This window comes from Juglans regia, chromosome 4 (genome assembly GCF_001411555.2).
Source record: "Juglans regia cultivar Chandler chromosome 4, Walnut 2.0, whole genome shotgun sequence".
In the NCBI taxonomy this organism is placed as follows: domain Eukaryota; kingdom Viridiplantae; phylum Streptophyta; class Magnoliopsida; order Fagales; family Juglandaceae; genus Juglans; species Juglans regia.
Genome location: NC_049904.1, coordinates 2,460,252 through 2,472,003, shown reverse-complemented (window position 1 = coordinate 2,472,003; position 11,752 = coordinate 2,460,252). Strand labels below are relative to the sequence as shown.

Sequence of the window (11,752 nt, the reverse complement as noted above, 5' to 3'; positions counted from 1 at the left end):
ATAAAAAGGATTTGATGAATGAATAGTGTCTTCCAAATTTAGAAATTAGTTTGGATATTACTGTAGCTATATTCCAAATATAACTAATTCAATGTGAGCAATTTATCCACCTAATAGCTAAATTTTCATTGGATTTAACTTTTAGCTAATCCAATGAGAATGCTCTAATAAACAATATCAACTACTAACAAATAATATCAATATCGATAAAAATAGGTGGTGTATAGAATCACACATTACTTAAAAAGAAAAAAACTCTTTTTTCATATTATAGCTCTAACGAGATTCCACTTATAACATTAACTAGGCTTTGGACTGGCACGATGAAGACGTCGGGTTTTAATAGAGTTTTAATTATATCACTGATTAATTCTTTTAAAATATAAGCTCATATATGACTTCTACCTCCATTGAAGTGTTACCTGATTATACTCATATTTCTTGACAATTTAATAAATTATTTGAAAATTTTTTCTTTAAAATAATCGATGAAGTGAAATTCTTGTAATTTGAGTTATTATTATTCTTAATTGCATTTTGTACCTTAAAGCGAAGAGTAAAATTGTACAAAAAGAACAACATAGACTTCAAAGAAGAGTTGCCCAAATATTTAATCATCCATAGCATAGCAGCTAGCGCTGTTCCTAAAATCTATTCACATTCCATGGACCACGTATGGAAGTTGTTACCCAAAATTACATCGAAAGATACGTTTATCTTGTTATGGAATAAAATAATATTTTTTTGAAATTTGATTTTAATTTTGATTTTGATTTGATGTATCCAAAATTTAAAAAAAAAAATTATATTTTATAAGGAAGTAGTAGATAAATTGTAGATGGGTTTTTACCGTATCATTGCTCTTATATTAATGTCTGGTTTGGATAATGAAATCATTTCAATTCATCTCTACAATTTTTTAAAAATTCTAAACAAAATATAATAAATAATTTAATTTTTTTAACCATCAAAACAAAAATAATTTTAAAAAATAATATTCTAATAATATTTTATTTAATTTTTAACTCTTATCTTATTTCATTATCCAAATCAGACCTAAATCTACGTGCAATATTTTTCAATCAACAAAATAAGAATAAATGAAAGAAAACGAAACATTTATAAATAGATAACAAGTAGAAGTGTTTTGTTCAGTTTGGATTGAGAGTTAATCTCAACTCATCTCATCTAAATAATTATTATAAATTTTCACACAAAATATAATAAATAATTCAATTTTTTTAAATTTTAAAGTAATAATAAGATTAAAAATTAATATTTTATCTAATTTCTAACTCATCTCATCTCAATTCACTATTCAGATGTAACCTTAAACGTTTAAAATTTTGTAGTGTATGTACTGTGTACCAAATTAGGAACATTTTATGTAAGAGTAGATGACGTGGTTTATTAATAAGAACAAGATTTCTACTTCGGAGTTTTTCTATGTTGTTGATTTTTTATTTATTATTTATTTACGATAAGTGTTTTTCTATAGAATAACTATATTTTAAGATTTTTACATCACATATAATACGTGACATAATTTAACTTAAAAATTAAATTTTAACATTTGAATTTTATAAATTAAATTATATCATACAATTTTTATGTAGTGTAAAAATCTTAGGCTCCATTTGGTTACAAGACTCAGTTGATATCAATTCAGTTCAGTCTAATTTTAATATGAGTTTAACATTTAAATACCAAACTCTCAAATTATTAAATGCATCTTAACTCAAAATCTCTTTACACGTGAAATCCATAACTTTTTTCAACTCAAAACAATTTTATACGTGAGACTCACAACATTTTTTCAATTATAAAAAATAATATTAAACTTATCTTAACATTTAAATATATTTAAACTCATTTTAGATAAGTCTCACATAACTCATTACAGCTACTCAACTTATTATTATTTATAAAGAACTTAACTCAGTTTAGTTCAACATCCAAACGCAGCATTAGAATAACATTACTCTTTTTTAAAAAGTTTTTATGAAAAGAATTAGATATATAAAGATTATAATCAAAGATTTCTAAAATATTAAAAATACCATGAAGTTACATGTGTATGGGAGGAGTCCATTTTTTTAGTAGACCAAAATTGTTAAGTGGGTGTGGGGGATTTTTTATTTATTTATTTTGTATTTATAAATTTCTTTAAAATCTTTGTGTCTAGATCAAGTCAGCCTCTGGATCCACCTACCACCAAACTGAACTGACCAACCAACCCATTTCTACACTGTTTCTCACTGCCAGATCTTAACCAAAAAAAAAAAAAAAACTGAATTTGTAGATTTTATGTATAATATTCAAATTATTATTAATAATATTATAATTTTGAAAAAAAAAATGTTTTCACTGTTTTGGGTATAATAATAATAATATTAGAATTTTGAATAAAGTGTTTTGTGTTAGAAGTTAAATATCAACAAAAAATCTACGTAATTTTTTATTATTCATATAATCTCCATATATCATATTTTTTTTAATTTTTATTATTTTTTTATCAAATATTTAATATATGAATAATAAATAAAAAAATTGAATTAATTTAAAAAAAATTTTAAAATATATTTAAAATTTTAAAAATTTTAAAAAATATAATATGTAAAAATTAAGAGGTTGTGTGCATTTCTCAAATATCAATCATAGCCATGAGCTAACTACCAAGTGCCACGTGCGCAGCTCACCCTCTTCCCCTGTGCATCTCGTGGGTAGCTCTTCAGCCTCTTCTCCATTGTGTTCTTATATAAACCAACCTACCCATTCCCCCGATTTTTATCAGCATTCCATTTTCCGTTCTCCTTTCGCCATTTTCACCGTTCTTTCTATCTTGGCGGCTCCGTGCGATCCTTCTCCGCTCACAGGTAGATTCCATTTCCCATTTTTTGCAACTCTCTCTCTGTCTCTCTCTCTATCGTTTACCGTTGACTGAGCTCTTCTGAGTCCCTATCTACTCGAATCACGAGGATCTTGGTTCTGGAATTTGTTATCTTTCTTTCTGTTGGGATTCGAATTCCTGTCTGGGTCTGTATTCCGCTGTCTTCTCGGATGCTACGGTTTGTCGATGTCTTCGAGGTGGAGCGAAATGCTCTGTTTTGTTAGTTAGTGAGCTGATTTGGAGCTTCCGGATGTGGTGAGATACATATAAAATTAGTAAGAGACCTGCTTCTTATTTATGATTCGTAGCAAGCGCTGCTTGATCGGAATTAAGGCTGTCCGATACCTCGCATTCCGTTGTATTTTGGGTTTAACTTTTTGAATCGGAATTGAGATCTGGTAGACTGTAGATTCAGGTTAGGTGCACTTTGGTACAACTTTATCCTTTTTTATTCTAATGTTTGGTGCAACAAATTCTTCTGTTACACGTGTGGATCTGCCTCGTAAGTTCTGTTCTTCATTTTAATTACAAAACTTTTTGGAATCTGCTTGCTGGCCTTTATTCGAGAATTTACTTAATGGTTTAGAGTTGGATCATATGGTGCCAGCCCGGTAATTTCTTAGAACCGTTTAGATAGAGTTTCATTCACCAACGGAAAGTTTCACTGATAATAGTTGTTTCATGTGATTCCAGATATTATGAAAGTACCCATTAAAAAAACACATATTTTGAAACTTGTAATATTTCTTCTATATTCAAGTGGACCTTCCTAAAGTTTTTATCTTGTTCTTATATGTGTAGCAGGTCGCTTTGAGTCGTCACCATGGCCACCGGACAACTATTCTCGCGCACTACACAAGCCTTATTTTACAACTACAAACAACTCCCTATTCAGCGGATGCTTGATTTTGACTTCCTTTGCGGTGGGTATCAAATCCCTCCTTTAGTTAATTCAAGAGCGATGTAGTGATATTGCATAATAATCGCTAAATTGGATGAGAAGTTTTTGCCTTTGTTATATTGGTGTTTACGGGGGTATGTTCATACTTGTATCTGTAGGGAGGGAAACGCCGTCAGTTGCCGGAATCATTAACCCTGGTGGCGATGGATTTCAGAAACTCTTTTTCGGTCAAGAAGAGATTGCCATCCCTGTGCACTCAGCGTATGTCATGTGTCTCGCTTTTTGTTTAGATATTATATTCATATATTTATGATTTAAATTTGGACTAAGGATAGGAAAATCTTATGTGGCCAGACCATGGATAACTTTGATTGGTTTGACTGTTACCCCTTTGTAGTATTATTTTTCTAAAAATATAATTCCTTAAAATAAATAATTTTGCTATCGTTCAACAGTGACTGCTTAAGATTTGTTTTATTTTCTCACATAAACTGGTCGATCTAAGGAACCTCTTGGTCTTGAAAAAATTTATTCATAGACGAATTATGGCTTGTTATAAATAGTGGAATACAGTTTTACGTACACATATGTGACACAGAAAGTTTTTATTCATTACTAGTCCTGAATATTGATGTTGAATTGCTCTATGCTCACTAAACAATAGTAAAAACATACATCTTATACTATTTATATCCATTACATCAACAGTACATGTTAGAAAACACAAAAGAAGCTTACTTGTGGATTCTGAACAATGGACTTGAATTTCTTAGTAAAATTTTCTGACTTTCATGTCAATTTATTTTGCAGCATTGAGGCAGCTTGTGCTGCCCATCCTACGGCTGACGTCTTTATCAACTTTGCGTCATTTAGAAGGTCTGAACTCATCAAACTAACTGCATCTTGAATTTCTGTACTTCATTAGTGTATAGTTGTAATTAATTATATTTTGATAACCATGCAGTGCTGCTGCTTCTTCCATGGCTGCTCTGAAGCAACCAACCATTCGAGTTGTTGCTATTATTGCTGAAGGTGTTCCAGAGTCAGACGCAAAGCAATTGATTGCATATGCTCGGGCAAATAACAAGGTAAGAGAAAGGCTGCATACTTGTTTAAAGTGACTTAACCAGGCAAGAGACTAACCAAGTGGTGCTGATTTATTAATGATGCTGTAGGTTGTTATTGGCCCAGCTACCGTTGGAGGCATTCAAGCTGGGGCTTTCAAGATTGGTGACACTGCTGGAACTATTGATAATATAATTCATTGCAAGCTATACAGGCCTGGATCTGTTGGTTTTGTCTCCAAATCTGTACGTAGTTGCTCCAGCAATTTTTGTCTCTTCATTGCATTTATATTTCTCAATAAGTAGAATTTTGGCTCATAAGAGATCTAGAATATTATCATAATGTGCTATATATGTTAAACCAACTGCATCATGCATGGAATCATTAACAAGCTTGTTCTTCACCTTCCAAACATTTTTTGATTAGAGATTTTGTTTTTTTGTATCTGTGATGTACCCATAAACTTAAAATGTGCTAGTTGAACTTCATTTACCTGCATATCCTCTTAATACGGAAGCAACTAGTGAGTCGAAAAATAGACTAACGCAAGGATTCTGTAGAAAGTATAGGAGTGAGCCATTTTTATCTAGAACTTCAAAAGTGCAAACAGTTCTAAGCTTTTCAAGCTCAAGTTGCCACCCCTAGTTTGGCTGGTGGACGTGTGTAATCTTTAAGTTAATTCAGGAGTCAAATTTAACATCTTTTGGGAGGACTTGCCTAAATTTGGGCCGCTGCCTCAATGATACGACTGGACCTTCCTTCAGGACTTGGCTTAATTTGTTTTCTAGCTTTTAACATTATCTTCTTTGGTAAGAATGTTGAATGTGTTGATGATTAAAAAAAAACTTCTTACGATTGCAGGGTGGGATGTCTAATGAATTATACAATACGGTTGCCCGTGTTACTGACGGAATTTATGAAGGTACCTACATTCTGGCGGCATTGCTTCGTTTTATCTTCATGGTAGCCTTATTTGAATGGATTTAGGTTGTAATTTAAATTTTGATGTGTTTTGGAATTGCTTTAGGTATTGCAATTGGAGGAGATGTTTTCCCTGGATCCACTCTTTCTGATCATGTTTTGCGGTTTAACAACATCCCACAGGTATATTATTGCTTTGCTCTTTTTAGGTGACAAAGTCATATCTGTATCATCTTACTTTTAACTTTCTGTCCGAGCAAGTCCCAATTTCTGCGAGGGCCCAAAAAAGATGTTCTTAATACATACCTGCACATTTTTGGGGGTTAAGTTGCAGAGCTCCTATACTTTGAAAAGCATGAAATCTAACATTTTTTATAAAACGTTCACTGAGCATTCTTTTGTTGGACTCTATATATTTGTTGTTTACAGTCAATTCAGAGTTTTTTTTTTAAAAAAAATCCTCAGGTTAAAATGATTGTTGTACTTGGGGAACTTGGTGGGCGAGATGAGTATTCGCTAGTGGAAGCCCTGAAGCAGGGCAAAGTATCCAAACCAGTGGTTGCTTGGGTTAGTGGAACCTGTGCACGGCTCTTCAAATCTGAAGTACAGTTTGGACATGCTGTAAGCAACCACCTCAATTGCCTTTTACTGTTCTGTTTATAATGGCTTTTTTTTTGTAGCGATATTACAAAAGGCGCTGCATTCGTGAATAATTATATATCTTGGTATTGTCTAATCAGGGGGCTAAAAGTGGTGGTGAGATGGAGTCTGCTCAAGCCAAAAATCAAGCACTAAGAGAAGCTGGAGCTGTTGTACCCACATCATATGAAGCCTTAGAAGTTGCAATTAAGGAAACTTTTGAGAAACTGGTTAGTTCTGTGTATCATGAACATCAGCCTATAAATAACCTCCTCCACACCCGCTCCAACCCACAAAAAAAAACATTCTTTCAGTTCCCTTAGGCTCTGCATTTGGATATAATTATATATTTCGTATTTTAATTTACTGTTAGGTTGAAGAGGGAAAGACTACGCCGGTAAAGGAAGTTCATCCTCCACAAATACCGGAGGATCTTAACACTGCCATCAAGAGTGGAAAAGTTCGCGCTCCAACTCATATTATTTCCACCATCTCTGATGACAGGGGTACCTTTCGAACCCATAGAATTTTAATTTAGTATTCATGTAATTTATGGGTTAATATCATTTATCTTAATTGCTTTGTAGGTGAGGAGCCATGCTATGCAGGTGTACCAATGTCTTCCATTGTTGAGTCGGGTTATGGTGTTGGTGATGTTATTTCTCTTTTGTGGTTCAAACGCAGCCTTCCACGTTACTGCACACAATTTATTGAGGTAGGTTGCTCATGACTGTAGAGTTTGGTTGTGCTTAAAAGTCTCGCTTGATTTAGCTTATTGTCCTATTTGTTTTCCCTTAAACTCCTGATTCTGAAAGCAAACTTGTATTCATGTCCTGTCACTAATATATGACATTGATCAGATATGTATCATGTTGTGTGCCGACCATGGTCCTTGTGTCTCTGGTGCTCACAACACTATAGTAACAGCAAGAGCTGGAAAGGACCTTGTTTCCAGTCTAGTCTCAGGTAAAGAGTTGCCTCTCAATTTTTTCTTGTTCAGAATTTAGTACTTCAAATTGCTGAGAGGAATGGCTCCTGTGAGCTGATTTTGTAATGGAAGGGTGAATGATGGACTTCTTTAACAGGTTTGCTTACAATTGGTCCCCGATTTGGTGGTGCCATCGATGATGCTGCTCGATACTTCAAGGATGCTTATGACCGGGTGAGACTGGATGGGCGTTACTGGAGAAACTTTGTCAGTAGGTGTCCACTGGTCTTAAACATTCTAACAGCCCATCTCTTTCCTGTGTTTTTCAGGGTTTGACACCTTATGAGTTTGTTGAAAGCATGAAAAAGAAGGGCATCCGTGTACCCGGAATTGGGCACAGGTAATAGAGAGTTTTCAACCTTCTCCATCTTTCAAATTACGAGGGCTAAACCATGAAATTTAAAAATCATGCTTCTAGTGGCGCCACAAATCTGAGTACCTGAAATTCTTGTTTCTTTGCTGTGGAAAAGGATCAAGAGAGGCGACAACAGAGACAAGAGAGTGGAGCTGCTTCAACGCTTTGCACGCACGCATTTCCCATCTGTAAAGTACATGGAATATGCTGTGCAAGTTGAAACCTACACCCTCTCAAAGGCAAATAACCTGGTGCTCAATGTGGATGGAGCAATTGGGTCCCTTTTCTTGGATCTCCTTGCTGGCAGTGGAATGTTCACCAAGCAAGAGATTGATGAGATTGTTGAGATTGGTTATCTGAATGGACTCTTCGTGTTGGCCCGCTCCATTGGTCTGATTGGGTAAGTTAAATTACTCTAAAACTTTACTTCTCCAGATTTTCGGCTTATACTTTGCCTTGGCTATTAAGGTAAAATTTTGAATTAAATCCTTGCAACAGGCACACCTTTGACCAGAAGAGATTGAAGCAGCCACTATACCGCCACCCATGGGAAGATGTTCTTTACACCAAGTGAGGCATTTCAGTTTGTGGGGGGACTAGCAGCATTGACCTGCTTTCAACTAGCATTTTTCTTTCCAAGTTTCTGCATTCTGCTGAAATGATTCTCCGGTTATTAGACTAGTGTTGGTACTTCTAATGTCAAGTTGAGTATCTTCATTTTGTAAGCTGTATCAAAATCCATAAGAGTGTACGCTCAGATAAATTGTTAAACAAAGTTACGTTTTAATTAAATATTATATCCTCCTGATTTGTGTCTGGTACCAAGTTGTAAAACACCTCTACTAGTTGATAATATTTCTTAGTAACCTACTCACTTCGAGGGGAGTAATCTACCAAAAAAGGGATAGAGAGAGAGAGAGAGAGAGAGAGAGAGAGAGAGATAAAAGGAAATAATTGTTTGGATTATGATTCTGCATGCCTTTCTTATCACACGATTCCACTACATATTGTGCTACTGACAACAACTATACTTCATGGGTCAGAGGTCACTACAAATGTCTATTACAAACATAAAGGCTAAAATGAAATGAGCTAAATGGATTGAGGCCCGACTCAACAAATAAATGGGCTAAATGGACTGGGGCCCAACTCAACACTAACAACATAAGGCCATAGGCCAAGGGACTGAGGCTGAGACAAGCCCAACCTTATTACTAACTGAGCCAATGCCCGTAGAACTAACTAGGTTGACTTTTAAGTAACTCCCCACTTCACTTATGTCTTACACTTCTAGATGCTTCCTGACCTTCACCTTGTCGGCGGCTACCATGCTTGACAAAACCCTATGGCCACTGACTGGCTTGTTACACTGCCCCCCTCCATCAAAACACTTTGCTCGCAAGGTGTGGAAAGTTGTCCTTCAAGTATGAATACCCCTCCCACATAGCTTCTTCAAAATCACGACCTTGCCAACGAACTAAAAAGTCTGATCTTGGCTCGATTTCTAGCCTTAACCATTCTCCTGCCAAGAATCTCCTCAGGTGGATCTCATGCTCGTCGACTGGTGGGAGATTTGGGATGGTTGTGAATCTAGAGCCCAACGTTTTCTTCAACTGCAAGACGTGCACCGTGGGGTGGATGCGGGCAGTAAGTGGCAGATCCAGAGTGTAGGCAACACTTCTCACCCTCTCCAAGATCTGAAACGGTCCGTAGTACCTAGGCGCTAGTTTTAGGTCTCACCGGTGGCTCACAAAGGTTTGCCTGTAAAGTTACAGGTGCAGGTATACCCACTCGTCCCTTTCAAACTCCTGTTCTTTCCTCTTGATGTCTGCGTACTTTTTCATTCTGTGTTGGGCTTGTTGTAAGTTGTGGCATAGTAGATTTGAAATCTAGTCTCTAGATCTGAGTGTCTAGTCAACTTCCTCAAGTTTAGTAGTGCCAGGGACGCAATATCTTGGGGTGGGTACCCGTAAAGTGCCTCGAATGGGGTCATCTTTGTAGAGACGTGGGGGGTGGTGTTGTACCACCATTTTGCTAAAGCTACCCACTTTGACCAGTCTGTAGGTTTGTGGCTTGAAAAGCACCCTAAATATCCCTCCAGTGTTTTGTTAACCACCTCTGTCTAGCCATCCATTTGAGGATGGTAGGAGGAACTAAGGTTCAAGTACACTCCATGCAGAGAGAATAACTCTTGCCAGAATTGACTAGTAAATGTTCTATCACGATTAGGCACTATTGATTGTGGTAACCCATGAAGTTTGAGGATGTTTTTAAGGAATAGTTCAGCAATACTTTTAGTCGTGTAGGGATGTTTTAAAGGGGTAAAGTGTCTGTATTTTGTGAATTTGTCTACCACTACCCAAAGGCAATTGAAGCTTTTAGAGTTAGGGAGACCCTCAATAAAATCCATAGAGATGTGGACCCACGGCTTAGAGGGTATGGGCAAAGGTTGGAGAAGACCACTAGGGTGAGTGTTTTCCACCTTCATTCTTTGACACATGTCACACTCTTTAATGAATGTTTTGACATCCCTCTTTAGCCTAGGCCAATAAAAGTCCCTTCTAGCCCTCTGTATCGACTTGTCATAGCCTCAATGCCCACCCCAAGGGCTACTATGAGTCAACTCCAGAAGCTTCTTTCTGAACTCCTCACTCTATGGAATGTATAATCTTTATTTGTACAGTAACAACCATTACTTCATACTGTAATCTTGGTTAAGTTTTTGGTCTTGAAACTATTGCACCAAGCCTTGAATGTGGTCATCATGTGCACAAGTAGCCTTTAGTTCTTCCACCCACCCCATGGAAGGAAAAGTCAATAGCATGAGTGTTCCATCTCAATATCATTTCTCGAGAGAGCATCAACATCCCTATTTTATATTCTACTAAGAAATCGTATCCCAGCAACTTGGTAACCCATCTTTATTGCATGGGGGTCCCTACTTTCTGGTCCAAAAGATATTTAAGACTCTGTTGGTCAGTCCTCACCAAAAAGGCCCTACCCAGCAAGTATGACCTCCACTTTTGGACAGTTGAGACCAGAGCAAACAATTTTTTTTCATATGTAGATAGAAGTAAGGCCCTTCCCTTAAGTGCCTGGCTATGGAAGGCTATTGGTCTCCCCATTTGTATCAAAACTGCCCCAATAGTAGTGCTAAATGCGTCACACTCTATAGTGAAAGGTTGTGTGAAGTTTAGGAGAGCTAATACAGGGAGCTATGTGATAAACTCTTTTAACTTGTGAAAGGCTATTTTGGACTCTTCACTCCACTGAAACTGGTCCTTCTTCAACATTCTAGTCAATTGCCCTGCAATCTTACCATAACCCTTGATAAATTTGTGATAGTATCTTGTTAGCCCAAGAAAGCCTCTTAAGGCCTTGATCAAGTTAGGTAGGGGCTAGCTTTTCATGGCTTGTAAATTCTTAGGATCTGCCCTTACACCCTGTCCAGAAATTAGATGGCCCAAGTAGGAGATCTCCCTACACCCAAAATGACATTTTGACTACTTGGCAAAGAGCTAGTTCTTTCTCAAAATTTCTAAAGTCATCTTCAAGTGTTGCACATGTTCCTCTTCTATTTTGTTATATGCCAAAATGCTGTAAAAAAAAAAATACTAGTATAAAGTTTCACAAATATAAATGAAATACCTCATTCATGAGGCTTTGGAAAGTAGATGGAGCATTAGCTAAGCCGAAAGACAATACTAGAAATTTTGTAATTTCTTCATGTGTCCTAAATGCTGTCTTAGACACATTAGATGGTTTAACTCTGATATGGTGGTATCCAAATCGAAGACCCAGCTTAGAAAAAATCACAGCACCATGCCATTCATCCATAAGTTCATCTACCACTGGTATTGGAAACTTTTCCTTTGCAGTCACACCATTTAAGTCAGTACAGTCAACACAAAGCCTCCAAGACCCATCTGCCTTTCTCACTAGCAAGACAGGTGAATTGGGATGGGGCCAAGACTTGAAATTTCATGGTCTTAT

General features: G+C 36.2%; 1 protein-coding gene across 2 annotated transcripts; it reads left to right on the top strand.

The window, feature by feature from the left end:
* The first annotated feature begins 2,746 nt into the window (after positions 1-2,746).
* LOC109020139 (ATP-citrate synthase beta chain protein 2) lies at positions 2,747-8,595 on the top strand. 2 transcript variants are annotated; one of them, XM_019002550.2, is made up of 17 exons: positions 2,747-2,876; positions 3,695-3,813; positions 3,950-4,052; positions 4,602-4,667; positions 4,756-4,879; positions 4,967-5,101; positions 5,718-5,778; positions 5,884-5,960; positions 6,243-6,398; positions 6,518-6,646; positions 6,790-6,922; positions 7,004-7,131; positions 7,277-7,382; positions 7,502-7,578; positions 7,674-7,744; positions 7,875-8,159; positions 8,258-8,595. In XM_019002550.2, the coding sequence occupies exons 2-17, from the start codon at positions 3,714-3,716 to the stop codon at positions 8,331-8,333; spliced, it is 1,827 nt and encodes a 608-aa protein (XP_018858095.1). In that variant the 5' UTR covers positions 2,747-2,876; positions 3,695-3,713; the 3' UTR covers positions 8,334-8,595. The 2 variants fall into 2 exon arrangements, with proteins under 2 accessions (XP_018858095.1, XP_018858096.1); XM_019002551.2 differs by having other exon boundaries at positions 2,751-2,876; positions 3,692-3,813.
* Positions 8,596-11,752: the final 3,157 nt, after the last annotated feature.

Excerpts from the sequence above, each read along its gene's own strand:
- LOC109020139 (XM_019002550.2), top strand. The coding sequence starts at position 3,714 with ATGGCCACCGGACAACTATTCTCGCGCACTACACAAGCCTTATTTTAC. Across the intron at positions 4,880-4,966 it reads ATGCTCGGGCAAATAACAAG|GTTGTTATTGGCCCAGCTAC; the intron begins GTAAGAGAAAGG and ends ATGATGCTGTAG. Across the intron at positions 8,160-8,257 it reads CGCTCCATTGGTCTGATTGG|GCACACCTTTGACCAGAAGA; the intron begins GTAAGTTAAATT and ends TCCTTGCAACAG.